Genomic DNA, 17,358 nt, shown 5'->3' on the forward strand with positions numbered 1-17,358 from the left:
TCTCTGGCTCACAGCACGGCCCCACACAACCCTGACAGAGCACCCAAGGGATGAAGTGCTCAGGCAAGTGAGGGGACAGATGGAAAGGAGTGAGCTTGGCTGCAGTGTGGCCTCAGGCAGGGCAGGGCAGAGGTCTGGGGGGTACGAAGGGATCCACAGCACCCACCCCCCCTCCAGGCAATTCCTGCCCTCGAAGCGGTAGTTTTAGGTACAACTGCTTCCCACGGAAAAAGCTTTAAATAAACCCCAATCCTTCAACGCATCTTTATTTTACAGTAGAACAACTGGCACACCCAGCGGCGCTCGCGGGGCAGGACAGCACGGGGGCCGGGGGGGCTGGAACAGGAACGCGGCACGGCGGGGAATTTTGGAGGAATGTGGTGCTCAGGGATAACGCCGGGAGCAGCCCGAGGGCCCGGCCCCGCGGGCACCCTCAGTTCACTCGGCAGGCCCGGATCATGAGCAGCTGGAGCAGGATGAAGACGGGCGACATGATGAGCCCGTACCAGAGCTCCCGCGTGTGCTCCACCAGCTTCTGGCACAGCAGCATCTCGAACACGAACTTGAGGCTGAGGATGGTGAGGATCCAGAAGAGCCGCAGCACCGCCAGGCGCTTCTCGCCGTCCTGGAACAGCCGCACGGACACGATGGTGGTGAAGTAGGTGCTGAGCCCGTCGGCGGCGAAGAAGGGCACGAACACGACCCACCAGGAGAGCGCGGCGGCCGCGCCGTCCACCTTGAGCACGAGCAGCACCGTGAAGGCGAGCAGGGCCAGCCCGTGCAGCAGCAGCTCGAACGTGGCGAAGCCCAACCACTGCACGAGCTCCCGCAGCGAGAACAGCATGGTCCGGGGTACCGGCCCTGTCCCGGGGGGTACCGGGCCTGTCCGGGGATACCGGGCCCTGTCCGGGTCACCCCCCCTATCTGGGGGCACCGGGCCCTGTCCCGGGTACCGGGCCCTGTCCGGGGGTGTCCGGGGGTACCGGGCCTGTCCCGGGGGGTACCGAGCCCTGTCCGGGTCACCCCCCCTGTCCCGGGTACCGGGCCCGGCCCGCCCGGCGCGGGCGGCGCGCGGCGATGGCGTCACAGGGTGCGCGGCGGGGATGACGTCATCGGGAGTGCGGGCCGGGCACGGGCAGCCCCATTCATCCACCGCGTGACGTCACGGGGAGCGGTCGCGCTGCGGTGACGTCACGAAGGGATGGGCCGGCCCGTGGTGAGTCCGAGGAGCCGGGGGGGTCCCCGGGGGTTCCGATCCGTGCGGGCCCTCTGCCCTGGGCACGGGCCGGGCCAGCTCACCGGGAGAAGGGAAGCCTCCAGGGACACCTGAGAGCCCTTCCAGGGCCTAAAGGGGCTCCAGGAGAGCTGGAGAGGGACTGGGGACAAGGGGTGGAGGAACAGGACAGGTGTCCCTGCCCATGGCAGGGGGTGGGGCGGGATGAACATGAAGGTCCCTCCCAACCCAGACCAGTCAGTGATTCTGTGATTTTGTTTTTTGTTATTGTCATATAATTCATTGTCAGCATTCTATGGGCACACGGGGACAGCAGCCACTGGCAGCTCAGACGTCCCTCTGGGCCGGATTCCCTGCAGGATTCCCTGTCACACACAGGGCCCTGCTCCCCTGGGCAGTGTGGCTGAGGGCAGTGTGTGTCTGCTCACACCTTTCTCTGTCTCTGAGCTCCAGGCTCTTCCCCAGGCCCCTCAGGTGAGGGGGATTCGTAGGGCAGTTGAAACCATCAGTGGGGAACAGCCGATCCCAGGGCTGCCCTTACCCTGTGGGGACGAGGGCAGTTAAACGATCCAGGACGTGCATTTTGGTCCCTCCATGTGCTGGCAGTGGGGACAAGGAGCACAGCGTGTCCCTGCTGCTCCTGCAGGCCAGTGCTGGGTCCCAGCCCCCTTTCCCCTCCGGGTGGTGGCTCTGGTTTGTCTTTGCAGATGGCAGAACGGAGGCTCCTCGTTCTCTTTGGCAGCCAGACGGGGACGGCCCAGGACACAGCAGAGAGGGTCGGGAGAGAGGCCGCGCGCCGGCACCTGCAGTGCAGGGTGGAAGCCCTGGACAGCTGTGACCTGGTGAGAGGGGACACACGGGGGGCTCTGGGTGCTGCTGCTCCTGCTCCATCCCCACCAGCCCCATTTCTGCCACTTGGGCATCCTCCACCTTTGCAGTGACCTGCTGTGTGTCACCAGGGCCTGGCTCTGTGCCCTCCCTGGGGGCAGCTTGTGCTTAACTCAGCTGGAAGGGTGGGCAGAGGGAGCAGGGACTGCTGGGATGGAGGACAGACACTCAGCATTCCCTGCCAGGTAGAGGGGCTGGTGCTGCAGGGACTTGATGGGCAGCAGGGGCTGCTGCAGGGGCTGTGGGGGATCTCGTGTCACACAGGGCTGTGGGGTTTATTCGAGGTGTGGTCAGTCTGGGAGCTCACTGTGGTGTGGGCAGCCATGTGGGGACAGCTAGAACACGTGTTTCATAGAATGACACAAGGGTTTGGGCTGGGAGGGACCTTAAAGATCATCCAATTCCACCCCCTACCATGGGCAAGGACACCTTCCACTATCCCAGGTTGCTCCAAGTCCTGTCTAACCTGGCTTTGGACAGTTCCAGGGATGGGGCAGCCACAGCTTCTCTGGGCAACCTGTGCCAGGGGCTCCCCACCCTCACAGGGAACAATTCCTTCCCAATATCCCATCTATCCCTGCCCTCTGGCAGTGGGAAGCCATTCTCCCTTGTCCTATCCCTCCATCCGTTATCCCAAGTCCCTCTCCAGCTCTCCTGGAGCCCCTTTAGGCCCTGGAAGGAGCTCTCAGGTCTCCCTGGAGGCTTCCCTTCTCCAGGTGAACCCCCCCCAGCTCTCCCAGAGCAGTTTGTAGGCTGACCTGGACATGCCTCTGTGCCCACAGGCCAACCTCATCCATGAGCCACTGGTGGTGTTTGTGTGTGCCACCACCGGCCAGGGAGACCCACCTGATAACATGAAGGTAGGACGTATTCCTGTCCATGCTGCTTTTATGTTCCTGATCCAGGGAATTCTCTCTAGGAGCAGCTTGAGCAGTGGCTGTTTTTGGGGGGCACCAGTCCCCTGTTTTTGGAGGGGGGAGCAGGTGAGGGAGCTTTCAGAGGCCCCCCTGCAGGAGGCCGTGCTCTGTGCTGTGCTGGGGTTGAGGATGGGCCTGCTGGAGGGCAGAGCAGGGCTCTGGGGCTGGCAGGCAGGGCAGGCTGTCCGTGCTGCAGCAGCTCTGTGTGCTCCGCAGGTGTTCTGGCGGTTCCTGTTCCGGAAGAACCTGCCCCCCGGCTCCCTGTGCCAGCTGGACTACGCCGTGCTGGGCCTTGGAGACTCCTCCTACCCCAAGTAAGCACCTCTGCAGCTCCTGGACGGCTGCTCCTCCCAGCTCTGGCTGCGAGAGGGACCACAGTGGCTGGAGAACAGGGGGGGTGGGGGAGAGAGAGCCCGACTCCAGGTGAAATGTAGTTCCCACCAGCCTTAAAAATCCTTGCCCTACCAGGCTGTGTCCTTCCCAAATCCCAGGAATTAGGCTTCTGCCTGTTTCTCCTCCCCCAGCCTCTCCAAGCAGGTGATTTGGTGCAGTGGGTCAGACATCAGATGTCAGTCATTTATTGCAGCCCTTCAGTTTTCCTTCTGAACTGCAGGGAAGCAACTCTGTGCCACAGCACAGCCTGTGCCACTTGCCAGTGGGCCGAGGCAACGGGAGACATCTCAGATGGCAGCCAGCCCTGTTGGTACCAGTTCTATCCCAAAAGATTGTTCCCACATGCCTGAAGGAGCTGTAATGGGAAGGGTAGGTGTGCCTGAGCTCCATGGGGCAGTGAGGGACTGGAGTGAAGGAAGTGTTCTGTGTCCCTGAAGGGAAGCTGGACCTCCATAAGTCCCTTCTGGGAGCTGGGCACAGCCTGTGAGGCCCAGCAAGTGGCAGCCAGCTGCTTCTGTGAGCTGCCCCAGGTTGGGGCACAGACTGGGCAGGGCACAGGCCAGGTTGTCGTGCTGCCTCTGTGCTGCTCCGCTGGTCCTGGCAGCAAGGGCTGGCTTGTGTGGGCAGTGCCTGGCTGTGCTGCTGGAGCAGCCCTGCCTTCACAGCTGTGTTATTCTGTGCTCAGGTTTAATTTTGTTGCAAAGAAGCTGCACAAACGGCTGCTACAGCTCGGGGGCAACCCACTGCTGCCAGTGGCCCTGGGAGACGACCAGCATGATCTGGGGTAAGAGTGTGTGTGGTGAGGGGAGCCCCTGAGTGCACTGCAGCTCTGTCCTGGGGAACAGCAGCGTGCTGCTCCCACCACGGGGCTGTGAACGTGCTGATCTCTGCTCAGAACCCTGCTGTGCCAGGACCTGGGTCACCTGCTTCTGCGGGGTGCCCCACGACCCCCAGGATGTACCAGCATCTCCTGGCTCAGCCCCAGTCCTGTTCAGAGCTGTGCCACACAGCCCCGTACCTGCAGCAGCCTGAGCTGTGCTCACCTGGCATGGGGCAGAGGCTTTGAGTGGCTCAGGGAGTTGGTGACGGCCACAGGTTGTGCTCAGGGGGCCTGTGGTTCTGTTCAGGGGTCAGTGGTTGGGCCCCAGAGAGTCTGAGACGTTTCCTCCCAGACCTGAAGCTGGAAGGGAACAGCCTGGGGTGACTGTGCAAGGGGAGCAGGGCTGCCCCAGCATTGGGCAGGTGCCGGGGGAGCAGGGCTTGGGCCCTAAGGGATGATGTTGTTCTGCTGCAGCCTGCATTTCCCTCTTGCAGGCCGGATGCAGTGGTTGATCCGTGGCTTGTGGCCTTATGGGACAAGATCCTCGCCTTGTATCCTCTCCCTCCTGGCCTTGAGATCATCAGCCCAGACACACGGTGGGTGCAGAGGGTGGGCAGGGTGGGCCCCAGCAGGGACTGGCTGATGCCACACTTCCTTGGCTGTTCTCCAGAGTGGAGATGTGCTCTGCTTTGACCAGGAACCCTCCCCACAGAGCTACTGGTGTCCCAAGCGTTCCTTGTTCTTTGGCCCTGGTGGCCCATTCCTCTCTGGATGGTGTGTCCCCTTGGGTGTGTGTCAGCTGCCTCAACCAGGTTGTGCCCATCTTGCCATCCTGATGTGCCTCTGCCCCTGGCAGAGTGTGTGTGCCCAGCCAGCCTCCCTCTGCCTGTTCTGGAGCCTTTGGAATTTCCCAGCAGTCTGCATTGCATTCCCTTAAAAATGGGCAGGGGACAGGGATGATGGGTGGTGGATGCAGTGGGAGACTCTAGGCCTCTTCCTGGAGCAGCAGAGGAGCTGTGGCATGGAGTAACCACTGCACTGCTCTCCTCCCCACAGCCTGCCCCCAAAATACACCCTGCACTACCTGCCTGAGGACTCCCTGCCCCCCGAGGGTGACCTTCTCCAGCCGACAGCGCCCAGGGCTGTTCCCTGTGAGCTCCATCCCTTCGCTGCCCCCGTGGTGTCCAACCGGCGGCTCACGGCACAGTGCCACTTCCAGGACGTGCGGCTCATCGAGTTCGACATCGCGGGCTCGGGCATCACGTGAGCATTTTCCTGACTCCCCAAGCTTTGTCCCGTGGTGTCCTTTAGCCTGCCCTCCTCTACCACTCCCTGTCTCCACTAATATCTGAGGTTGCAGCCCTGGGGACGTGGTCCCTGCTGCGTGGTCCCCCTCCATGACAGTCAGGGGTGTGTGGCAGTGGGGGTGCTGCCCAAGGACCAGTTCTCCTTGTCTGTCAGTTAGAGAGTACATTGGTGACACTGGTAATTTGCCTCCCCTGGTGTGGTTGCTGGTGGGTGGAAGGGTGGAAGTGCCATGGCTGTGGCTGTGCCCCGTGGCTGTGCTCAGCAGCTCCTGCTGCATCCACAGGTTCAGTGCAGGGGACGTGGTGATGATCCAGCCCCAGAACTGCCCCGAGGATGTGCAGCAGTTCTGCCAGCTCCTGCGCCTGGATCCGGACAAGCGCTTTGTGCTGAAGCCCACGGAGCCTGGTAGGTCCTGCTCGCTGCTCCTTCCCCTCCCTGCTGGGACAGGGCAGCCCCTGAGCTCTGGCCCAGCCTGCAGCTCTGCTCTTCCTTTGCTGTAGTCCTGGTTCATGGAGTTGGGAGTGTCAGACGGATACAGGACACCTGCCTGTCTGGCAGTATGGGGACTGTCCCTCTCTCCCAGTGCTGTGATTGTGTGGATCCTGCACAGGTTCATGACTGTGAGAGGGATCCAGCAGTGCCAGGTTCCACCTGGGCCTTGTGCCTTGGCACTGCCCAGCACAGGGTGGAGAGGATCCTGCAGCCTCCTCAGCCCCAGCCCAGGTCAGGAAACCTGTGCTTCCTTGTGAGGGAAGTGCAGGTCTCCCCACTCTACTTTCACCCCAGGGACCTCCTGCAGGTGCTTCTGCAGCCACAAATGAGCTCCAACAAACAGAGAAACCCCTTGGAGGCCACTGAGAGCCCTTGGAGGCTCTGCAGTCTCCAGGGAATTGGGACAGTTTTCTTTCCTGGCTCCTGAGCACCTATTCACCCTCCATTTTTCCTGTGTCTGTCCGTGCTGGAATTTTTGCCTGGCAGGCAAACCCAAGAGAAATTCAGGCTGCTCCTGACACCCTTGGGACGTACAAAGGAAACAAGGACAGGCTGACACATATGACACTATTGGTTATTTCCACTGCATTGTGTGCAGGATGGGTGGGAGCCATATGGATAAGGCATTATCCCAAAGCACTTCCCAAAAGCAAGGGACAGCTGAACACCACTGACTTGCTCTGTTGCCAAACCTCTGTGGGCTTGAAAAGCAAACGGGAGAGCAGGAGGGAGTGGAGACCCATGGTGGGAGCAGTGGGAGCTGAAGTTGGCTCCTCTGGCACATTGGTGCTATGTGTGGGCACCCACAGGCAACAGGGCTGCCCTGTGTGGGGACAGGCAGTGCCAATCATCCAGCCCCAGGGCTGATCCTGAGCTCTCCCTGCTGCCTTGCCTTGCAGGCACATCCCTCCCTCCCCTTTTGCCACAGCCCTGCACCATCCGGCACCTGGTCACCCACTACCTGGACATCTCCTGCGTGCCACGGCGCTCCTTCTTCGAGCTCCTGTCCCACTTCTCCACCAACGAGCTGGAGCGGGAGAAGCTGCAGGAGTTCAGCTCTGCTCAGGGCCAGGAGGAGCTGTACAGCTACTGCAACCGGCCCCGCAGGACCACGCTGGAGGTGAGGCTGGGCAGCAGGGCACACCTGCTCCACGAGGGCTGTGCCATGGCAGAAAGCACCCAGGCAGATGATCAGACACCATTTCATGGCTGCGGAATTTAATCTACTTCACCCACTTTCTGAAGGGCCTGTGGATTTCCACTGGCAGTTAAGACCAGCTCTAGATCCTTCTGGGCTCTGAGGTGGGCTCTGTGCTGCAGCCTGGGAGGCAGAAGGCAATGAACACAGTAGGGTGGTTGGTGCTCAGAGGTGCCTGGTGAGGTACCTTTGGTCGAGGGCAGCGTGGCACAGCCATGTGGGACAGCCTCTGGCATGCTGAGAACAGGCAGGCTGCCTTCTGGGGGGATGCAGATTGTCTTCTGGGGTGCAGCAGACCTCACCCCTCTTGTCTTTGCAGGCCCTGTGGGACTTCCCTCATACCACGTGTGCCATTCCAGCCGATTACCTGCTGGACCTCATCCCCCGCATCAGACCCCGCGCCTTCTCCATCGCCTCCTCCATGCTGGTAAGAGCTCAGCCCTTTTGGTCTCATGTCAGGCTCTGAGCTGGGGGTATGGCAGGGCCTGGGCTGGCTGTTCATGCTGTACATGCCTTGGTTGTCCAAGCTCTACTCCCAGGCCCCCAAACACCCACAGCCCACCCAAACTGCTGCTCTGCGCTGAGTCCACAGCAGCCGGACCTGCTGGGTGCAAACCTCAGGGCTGTGCCAGCCTCCAGGTTAGGGCACTTGCTCTCCTGCAGCCCAATAAGTGCCATCTCACTGCTCCTCAGAGGTCTGGTGTCCTTGTCACCAGGAGCAGGGGGATGTGGTGCTGTGAAGGCTGGGAGTGCCCCGAGTGGCTGTGGGGAGCAGGAGCGCTGCTCCCTGTGCTGCCGGGAGGTGGCAGTGGGACCCGGCCCGGTGCTGGCAGACATCGGCCCAGTGCATGGCTGGATGTGTCCTCCATGGGGGCCTCTTGGCTTGGACAGTCACTGTCACTGCTGACAACTGTGCAGAGCATTCCTGCAGCAGTGCTGCTCTGGGAAAAAACATTGGAAAGGCTTTGGGCAAGGGTGTGCTCCATTCTAAGTGGATGTTTTGGGCTAGGATGAGTGTTGCAGGCACCCTGGCAGGAGCTGGGCACAGGTTTTGTCCCTGGAGGAGGTGCTGGGCCCTTCCTGTGAAGTTGTTCTGGGTATCTCCTCATTTCTCATGGCTCCTGTCTGGACACAGGCTCACCCTGACAGGATCCAGATCCTCATGGCAGTGGTGCAGTACAAGACACGGCTCAGCAAACCCCGCCGTGGGCTCTGCTCTACCTGGCTAGCTTCTCTCAATCCAGAGCAAGGTAATTGCTTGGACTCTGTGCCTGTCACAGCACCCAGCAGTGATCCCTTGGGACCTTGGTGGAGCTGTGTGTGCTGGCCATGTGCTGGAGCTGCCTGGGCCCTGGCTGGAGCACCATCTCCCTGTGGGGCTGGAGCACACTGGCTTGGCAGGATGAGCTGAACTCACAGCTAGCTGCTCTTCCTCGCTGCTCCCATCCTCTTCAGAGCATGGTGTGCTCCTCCTGCTTCCCTTGAGCTCCTGGTTTTCTCCCAACTGCTTGACCCTCCTGCTGTCCGCTGTGCCCTGCTGTCCCCCTGAGGGCTGCTCTGGTGTCCTGGAGCTCGTAGTATTCTGACTGCTGGACACCTCCAGCCCCATAGCCCCAGCTCTGGAAAGGCTGGTCCTTCCTTTGAGCACATCCACCCTGTCCTGCAAAGCCTGTGTGTGCTGCTCATCTTCTCTAACCACAAACCAACTCCAGTGGGTCCCCCCACAAATGTGACAAGCTCATAGGGTCTCCCAGCTGCAGAGTGGTAGAGAATTCCTCTGTGTGACTCCAGGGCAAGACGGGCTTCTCAGGGTACCTCCATGGAGCTCTTCACCCAGATGAGTTGTGTGGCCTCCCTTCCACCCAGCCAGGTTGGGGGCTCTGCCTGCCTTCACCGCTGTCCTCCCTGGCACAGGTTGTGTGAGGAGAAGGCTGTCCCACAGCCTGGGTGCTGAGGGGCTCTTCCCCTGCTCTGGGGTTCACTCAGGCTCTTTGCAGAGGACGTGCTGAGACGGCTGAAGCACTTTTCACACACACAGAGCGTGCCCTTGGTGCTTGGGGTGGTGAGCCAGGTGCTGTTCATGTCTTTGGAGCATCCTGGCAGAGCCTGGCTCACCCTCTGCAGGCTGTGCCAGGGCAGGGCTGGTGGGGTGATGCTGTTCAGTCTGTTTGTTTGCAGGTGATGTCCGGGTGCCTCTTTGGGTGAAGAAAGGAGGATTGAAGTTCCCAGCTGACCCTGCCACCCCTGTGATCATGATTGGCCCTGGCACAGGGGTGGCACCGTTCCGAGCAGCGATACAGGAGCGGGTGGCACAGGGACGTACAGGTGAGGGGTGGTCCTGGGAGGGATTTGGGGTTCCCCTCACTGCAGACAGGTCTGTGTCAGGGACTGGGGGCTCCTGAGGGTTTGGAGGGGTGCAGGGTTCGCTGTGTTTGAGGGGGAGCAAGCTGGGCTCAGGGCAGTGAGGACCAGAGCCTGTGTGTGCAGCCTTGTGTGGTTATTCACAGGCTGTGCTACAGGGCAGCTCCTTGGGTCAGGGTAGGGCTTTGCAGAGGCTTCCTTGGCTCTCTGAGAGTGAAGATGGGTTACTGAGCTTATCTGCTCCTGCACAAGGAGTTGTGCCTCTGCCGTTGTCCCATGCTCATTCCCCCGGCTCAGCCATGAGTCTCAGCAGGAACCTGAGGCTGGTGGAGGGGAACAGGCAGCCCTGGGGGACACTTTTTGCCCTACCTGGCCCCCACCTCCTGCTTTTCCAGTACACAGGTTGCCACTGGTCACTTGACTTCATGCTCACGTGGCTCCTGGCTCTCCCAGGCCAGGGCTGCCAGCCAGGTGCAGCAGAGAGGAGGGAGCCTCTGATCTCAGCCCCAGGTCCCGTGGGCACCAGCAGTGCCCAGCACTCACAGGGCATTCAGTCCTCCCAGCACAGCCCCTGTGCTCTGCCCTCTGCAGGGAACTGCCTCTTCTTTGGCTGTCGACAGAAATCCAAGGACTTCTACTGCCAGGCAGAGTGGGAAGAGCTGGTGGCAAAGGGCTTCCTGACACTCTTCACAGCCTTCTCCAGGGACCAGGTTAGTTCCCAGAGGAGGAGGGTGGATACAGAAGCATCTCAGCCAGCACTGATGAGACTCTGTCAGTGTGTCTGTCCCCTGTAGCTGTTGGCATGGGCTGTGAGGAATTCAGTGGGGTGGCACAATGTCACCTCACTCCCCCACGCCCCTGGGTGCTGGCCCCCCAGCTCTGCAGTGCCAGGGCCCTGCCGGGACGTGTGTGACTGGAAAGGCTGCTGGGACGGGGCTGGAGAGCACTGGAGCAGATAAGGCATTAGCCAGCTTTGCTTGGCTGGACCACGTGAGTGATAAAAGGCTCCCAAGCCTCTCTGGGGGTTACCAGGCAATAACTTTCCTTGGTTAAGTAGCACCCTTGTCACTGTGTCCCTCTGAGCACTGGCTGAGCCCAGGGAGCTTGGCCTCTGTGCCAGCTCTCCCCAGGTCTCAGCCATACAGGAGACAGTTCCCTGCAGGTACAAGCATCCCCACAACCCAGCCCCTCACTTTGCTCCCTGTTTTCCTAGACTGTCTGTGGTGAGCAGCTCTCATCCCCCCTCAGGGCTGCAGGGCTTTTTATGCTGCCAGAGAGGCTCCCTGAGCTGGGGTTCTGTTTCACTGCCTTGCCCTGTCCCTTGATGGCACTGAAAGCTCAGCCTGGCTTTGGAACAGAGATCTGATAAAAAGGGAATGGAGATCTTTCAGTAGCTCAGCTGCACCAGCCCTTTCTCCTGGCTGTGTGCATGTGTTGACATGAATCCAGCATCTTTTATCCACTCACTTGTAAGGCATGAGCTGGATGCTCCTGTGAAGGCTTTCCAAGTCTGCGATGAACGGGAGCAGCACTGCAGAGGGTTGCTGGATGACCAGCGAAGGGGGGCCCTGCTGCTCCCAGAATCTGGAGAGCTGCCAGAGTCACCTCCTGCCCTCACAGACTCTGGAGGGACAGGACTCCCATGGGAGTCCTTCCTGCTCCACAGGCCAAAGCACTTTGTCCTGACGGTCTCTTGCCCCTGAGTTGTGCCAGGGGGTGAGCGGGAGCACAGCCAGGTGGGATGAGCTGCATTGGGCCGTTGTACCTTGGGCTTCAGGAGAGACCACAGCCCTTAACTCATCAAAATCTTTGTTGTCAAAGAGCCTGGCAGGGGCTGGGATGCTCCACAGGGGAGCAGGATTTCCCTCTGCTCTCTTAAGGTGCCCTTTGCAGTGACCTGCTGTCACATCACGCTGCAGACTGATCCCAGCCTGACGTGGCTGCCTCTAACTCTGAGCAGGATGCCCCGGGGTTTAGCTGAGACTCTGTGACCCCAGTTTGTCACTGGAGTACTCTGGTTTCTGGGCAGTTGCAGGTCCTTAAATGACCCCCTGGGAGCCCCAGCCTGGCTGGCAGGGCCACTGGCAGCGCTCAGCTCGTTACTGCTAATGATGTGAGGCTGAGCTGAGGTGCTCCTGACGGGCATCACCAGTCAGAGCTGCGGAGCCGTGCCCAGGTCGGCCTGGCACTCCAGTGCAGTCAGCCCGTGGGGCTGTGGGACCTGCTGCCCACGTGGTGAGTGGCTCCTGTGCCAGCCAGGGCTGGTGCTGCTCGGGGCTGTTCCCACACACACCTCCAGCCGGCAGCACACAGAGCCCTGAGCCACAGCAAGAGCCGTGCCGGCTTTGGGGCTGGACATGGGGAGGGGGTGTGGGGAGGGGGCTGTGCCTGTGGCTCAGCTCACTGCTGGGCAGAGCCTGGCGTAGTGGGATGCCCAGCACAGGACCTGGCGTTCATCACAGTGTCACCTTTGTCACAGGAGCCCTCTGGGCCAGCGGTGAGTTCAGGCACGTTAGCAATGGTGTTCTCTTGGGCAGGAGCCAGGGCAGTAGGCAGTTGCTTGGATTCTTGAAGTCTTGTGGATTAACCCTTTGGGAACTCTCCTTGGTTGGGCTGTACTGTGCCAAAAGCCAGTCCCTAAGCACAGTGGAGAGGCAGGGAATGGGACCAAGGCCATCCCTCCAAGCTTTCTGCCCTTCCAAGCTGTTTCAGGTCTCCAGCAGCCAGGGGTGTGGGGAAGGGTCCTTGTCCTGCAACAAATTTGACACAGGGAGGCCACAGAGCCTCCTCTGCCTGTGCTGGGAGAAAAGGGCAGAAGGCAGGAAGGAAATCCTCATGGGGCCTCCCCACCTCATGGTCCTGGAGGCAAGTGGACACCCAAAGAGTTGGGAGGGCTACTTTGTCCTCACTGAAGCTGCTGCTGCTGCTCCCATTTCCCCGCAGTTCGTCTCAGTGCACTGACATCAGATGTGGGGTTCCCCTTCTCTGGGTGGTCACTGATCCAACTGTGCCCCTGCCCTGGGGGGCTGTGCTGTCCTGAGCCCTCGCAAGCAGCCCCTGAGAACAGTGCTGAGGCAGGAGCTGTGGCTGCTGCCAGGGCTGGCGGGCTCAGTGCCCTGTTCACCCGCAGGAGGAGAAGGTTTATGTTCAGCACCGCATCCGGGAGAACCGCGGGCTGCTCTGGGAGCTGCTGAGCCGTGGGAATGCTCACGTCTACCTGGCTGGGTGAGTGAGGGGTCTGTACAGGTACTAGGGGAGCGGGGCTGCATGTTGCTGCTTCTGCAGCTGCTTGGAGACATTCCCTGGGCTCAGCCCCTGGAGTGAGCACAGCCCCTACCCTGACAGGACCCTGGGGGCTGCAGTGGGACAGCTCGTTCCTGCTCCGTGTCCTGCTCTGTATACCCTGGGCTCAGAGGGTCGTTTCTCACCTGAAACTGGAGAAAAGGGTTATGTGGTGCCCGTGGCCACTTGTGGACAGAAGGCTTTGAAAGCATAATATACCAGGGCTCCAGAGCAACAGCTTTGGGACCCCTGGCACATTCTGTCTGGCTCTTCACACCAAAAACTGCTTCCCGGAGCAGGGACAAGCCCTGTTGCACCACAGCCATTCTCCTGTGACAGCACAGTCAGTCTCCAGGTGGTTGTCTTGGGCTGGTTGGACATCTTGAACTGCTGGCCAGAGCAGGGATCTGGTCTTTGGAGGCAGAGCATTGGCAGCTCTAATCTGAGCTCTGTGCCTCTTTTCCTGGGCAGAGCCCTTGACCTGCCTGCCCCTGCACAACTCCCTGCACAACAGGGAGGAGAGGAGGCTGCTCCCCATTGCCCAGGGCGAGGGTTGTGAAATGCTTTGGGCTCTTGAGCTGGCAAGAGGCTGGTAATGGTGTTTGTGGTGCACCCCATGACCTGGAAAGGACTGTGCAAGCCTGGGCCTTGCTGTCCCCACGAGCAGCAATTGCAGGAGGCTCCTTCCTGCCTGTCCTGTGCAACAGCAGGAACTTCCCCGGCACCTGCAGGGCCAGACTGGCCTCGCTGCATTCCTGGGAGAGGGGGATTCTTGTTTACTGCCCGGGAAGTGGAGGCCAGGCCTCCCACCACACTGTCCCTCACTGCTGCCTGCTCTGCTGCCTGCACTGCTGCCTGTGCTGCTGGGCCTTGCTGCACTGTGGGGCTTCCTGGGCCCTTACCCCAAACTGCTGGGTTCTTCTTCCATCCCCTTTCCTACTGTTCTTCTTTGATCCTGTTCGCTACTTTCTGGTGCTGATGGAGATACCCTGGATCAATGTCTTGGAAAGAGGATCAGTGTCTTGGAAAGAACAGGGCTTGCACAAGTGTCCCCATGGCAGGATTGTGAGTGGCCGTGAGGGTGGTGTTTTGGATGTCGGGGTTGCTCTGAGACTGAGGGCTTTGTCCCTGGCATGGGGTGTCCCTCAGCCCCCATCAGGCAGGTGGGATCCTTGTCCTGCCTGTACAAGTGTCCACTTGCAGAGGGCAGTGCCCCTCCCCTACTGAACAACCCACACCATGTGGAAAGATTCCCAGGATCACCCTGCCCTTTCCTGGCCCACAGACTCTGAACTGCCTGTGGGGTGCCAGGCAGGAAGATGCCAGTGGGCAAGCCTGAAAATGACCTTTTTCCCCCTAAAAACAGTATTGAGAGTTTCAGCCAGACTAAGAAAGTGAGTCCTGAGCTATGTGTCCCTGAGCAGTGTCCCTGGGGCACATCTGCCTTCAGCCAGGCCAGCTCTGGGGAGCCAGGGCTGTATCTGTTACAGAATTGTTCCCAGCTTGCCTTGCCCAGGGGCAGAAAGGTTGAAAATGTCTCTTTTTCTGAAAAAAATAGCTATTTGACATGTTTTCCATCACAAAGCCCAGCTCCATTATCTTGTACTTGCATATCACTGCCTGACTCAGAAACAATACGACTCTTCCAAAAAAAGAAGACCTCCTTTCTGGGTATTTTGGGATGTTAATCAGCTTCAAACGCAAGTCAGAATTCTGCCTTGTTCTTGGGAAACAGCAAGGACGTTGCCAGATGCTCGTGCCAATTGGAGCAGCCTGGGAAATTTTTTATTAGATGTTTTTTTTGTCGCACAGGCAGTTCATCAAATGAAACTCTATCCAGGAAAAAAAGTCTGAATTTCTGATTTCCCCTAAGAAATAATTGTGCTTGAAGGCACTGAATTCTATTTGGGTATTTTTTGCATAGGGGCTTGTGTTTTCTCCTGCATTTCTCTTATTTTGAGGTTTGAACTGGCTTACAGTTCCAAATGTCACCATCACACCAATCATCTTGGATTTCCTGAGAGCAGGCAGCAGCAGGACGGGAGTGGCTGCTCCTTCCCAGCAGTGTCTTACCCAGCTCAGGATCAGACATGTTTGACTTTGAGTGATTCCTGAGATGAAAGGACAGTTTCCTGCCCTCCTGCCGATAAATTCCATCTCTCTGCATATTCCTTGTGTCCCTCTAATGAGGATGCTGACAAGTGGAGCCATGTGGGGCTGCAGTTCAGGCTGCCGAGCTGTGATGCTCCTTCCCTGAGGTCTGGGTACTGCAGCCACGGCTCTTCCTGCAAATGCCTGCACTGGGAATGCCCCACTGGGAAGCCCTGTGGATAATGGGGCTGCTCTGGAGGGAGGGGTAGGATGACAAGCCTGTCATTTATCCCGTGGCAGGCAGCCCATGTGGCAGGGTGAGACAGGTTCCCACTGCCCTGCTGCCTCCTGATCCCAGAGCACTGGGGCTGCTGCCCCTGGTTTTCCTTTCTCCCTCCACTGTGGCCCTGCTCTCTCCCCCAGGAATGCCAAGCAGATGCCAGTGGCGGTGGCCGAGGCCCTGCGGTCGGTGCTGGAGCTGGAGGGTGGGCTGTCACCCTCGGAAGCAGAGGAGCATTTAACAGCCCTGGAACGGTCCCAGCGCTTCCAGTCTGAAACCTGGTCCTAAGCCTGGCTCCCTGCCCCCCCCTTCCCCACAAACTGCCTCAATAAAGGAGCCAGCACAATGATCTGCCTCTGGCATCTTCCTTGGGCTGGGATTACCCCAGTCTGGGCAGGGGCCCGACCAGGGGGTGGATTTACCCAACCAGCCCTTCCTGGTGGTAACAGGGCCAGGTGGGAGGGGAGGACCTGTCTCCTGGCGGGATGTGTTTGGCTCCCCATGCCCACTCCCTGCTGGAGCAGAGGGCAGGGGTCTCTGGTCTCTGATCTGCTGTCCCAGGTGCTCCAGCCTCGGGGGTCTCCATGCAGGGTGGGCAGCACCGATGGGCATTGCTGGAGCCACAGCAATGGCAGTGGCCACTGTTAGAGGCAGAGCCCAGAGGAAGTGAACTGTTGGGAGTCTCTCCACCCTGGCATTAGTCAGCAGCGTTTGCTGCAGGAGGAGGCTGCCTGGACAGACCTGTTCCCCCTGTCTCCAGTGGCCGAGGCCAGCAGGGACAGGCACAGGAGGAAACCTCGATCCTCTGTCTCTGCTGCCAGTTCATCATCCTGAGCCTGCTTAATGCTGAGGTGTGAGCTCTGTGTGCCAGCTCCTGCTGAGTTATTGCCTTCCCTGAGCACCTGCTCTGCTCCATCCGTCCTCCACCCCATCCTGGGAGCCGCTTCCAGCCCTTTCCCTACAGCCTCGGGGTTGTGCACCCTGCTGGCCCTGCCACTGCCCCAGTGGGACCAGTGCCACCACCTTCCTCCCTCAGTTCAGCAAACTGGGTGCCATCACGTAAATAGCAATTAGGACCCAGGGCATGAATCAGCCAGGGACAGTCCCTGGGAGCAGGCTGGGACAGGAAGGGACAGCGGTGCCACACCACACCTGTGACCCAGCCACCCTCCCACGCTCCGAGTCATGGGGTCCTGCAGGGGTGAGCGGAGCCCCGGGGCATTGCTCGAGCTGTGGCACCACAGTGAGGGGGAACAGGGTGGTTTTGGGGCTCCCCACCTCTCTGCTTTGCCCTGAGGAGCTCTTGCACTTGCAGCCCCTGGCTGGGCTGAGTGTCCCCATGGCCCAGGGACAGCCAGGGGGACAGTGCAGAGCTACTGCATGGCAGTCATCATGCTGGTGACACCATCCCCTAATGTGGGGCACTATCCAGGCAGGATACTTCCTTCCAAGCCCTGCAAACTGCTTGTGGGATATGGCAGGGAGAGATGGCCCAGCACAGGGACTGACCTGGGAGCTGGACTGGAGCAGCACAGGGCCCGTGCTGGGGGGCTGTACTGGAGGGGCCCAGGCTGCCGTGCCCAGGGGCAGAGGTGTGGGCAGCGCTGGCCACAGAGGTGTCTCCCCTGGTGCTGGGCCAGGCGAGGAGGCGGCCGTGGGCCCAGCTCCTCCCCGGCTGCGGCGGGAGCTGATTGGCGCGGGCATGGCTTCCTGCCCCGGGCTGCCGCATTTGAGCGGCTTCCAGAAGCTGACAAACCAGACTGGTTAGAGCCAGGCTCGGCCCCAGCCCTGCCTGGCCCACAGCAGGAGGCAGCTGCCTGTGCGGGTGCCCGGCACGCCTGCACCCCTTCTGGCACGGCAGGCAGCGCCCAGCGCTCCCCTCCGGACCGTGGCGGGTCAGTACTGCGTTGGTGCTGGGGAGGAGGAAGAGGAGGAGGAAGAGGCTGTTGGATGCTCGTGGTGATGCCCCTCTTGGGGTGTTCTGTCGGTGAGGATGATGGGGGTACACCCTGCTTCGAAGGCTCCTGACCCGTTGGTCTGGGAGGGTGCCACAAACTGTGCCAGAGGGATGATGGGACTCTGTGCACATGCTGC

At 60.2% G+C, this 17,358-nt stretch overlaps 2 protein-coding genes across 4 annotated transcripts; one reads left to right on the forward strand and one right to left on the reverse strand.

The window, feature by feature from the left end:
- Positions 1-250: 250 nt before the first annotated feature.
- Positions 251-1,115, reverse strand: TMEM203 (transmembrane protein 203). The gene has a single exon (XM_050320049.1). The coding sequence runs from the start codon at positions 842-844 to the stop codon at positions 434-436; it is 411 nt and encodes a 136-aa protein (XP_050176006.1). The 5' UTR covers positions 845-1,115; the 3' UTR covers positions 251-433.
- NDOR1 (NADPH dependent diflavin oxidoreductase 1) lies at positions 1,105-15,613 on the forward strand. Of its 3 annotated transcripts, none has more exons than XM_050320046.1 (15): positions 1,105-1,216; positions 1,942-2,076; positions 2,905-2,982; positions 3,256-3,353; positions 4,118-4,216; positions 4,747-4,848; positions 5,309-5,515; positions 5,844-5,965; positions 6,952-7,172; positions 7,570-7,677; positions 8,386-8,500; positions 9,429-9,575; positions 10,203-10,321; positions 12,742-12,836; positions 15,408-15,613. In XM_050320046.1, exons 1-15 carry the CDS (start codon positions 1,202-1,204, stop codon positions 15,550-15,552), a joined length of 1,806 nt encoding a protein of 601 aa, XP_050176003.1. In that variant the 5' UTR covers positions 1,105-1,201; the 3' UTR covers positions 15,553-15,613. The 3 variants fall into 3 exon arrangements, with proteins under 3 accessions (XP_050176003.1, XP_050176004.1, XP_050176005.1); XM_050320048.1 differs by having other exon boundaries at positions 1,192-1,216; positions 1,977-2,076; XM_050320047.1 differs by lacking the exon at positions 10,203-10,321.
- The last annotated feature ends 1,745 nt before the right edge of the window (positions 15,614-17,358 follow it).

The sequence above is a fragment of the Myiozetetes cayanensis genome, unplaced genomic scaffold, assembly GCF_022539395.1.
Source record: "Myiozetetes cayanensis isolate MyiCay16 unplaced genomic scaffold, myiCay2020 scf23, whole genome shotgun sequence".
Classification (NCBI taxonomy): domain Eukaryota; kingdom Metazoa; phylum Chordata; class Aves; order Passeriformes; family Tyrannidae; genus Myiozetetes; species Myiozetetes cayanensis.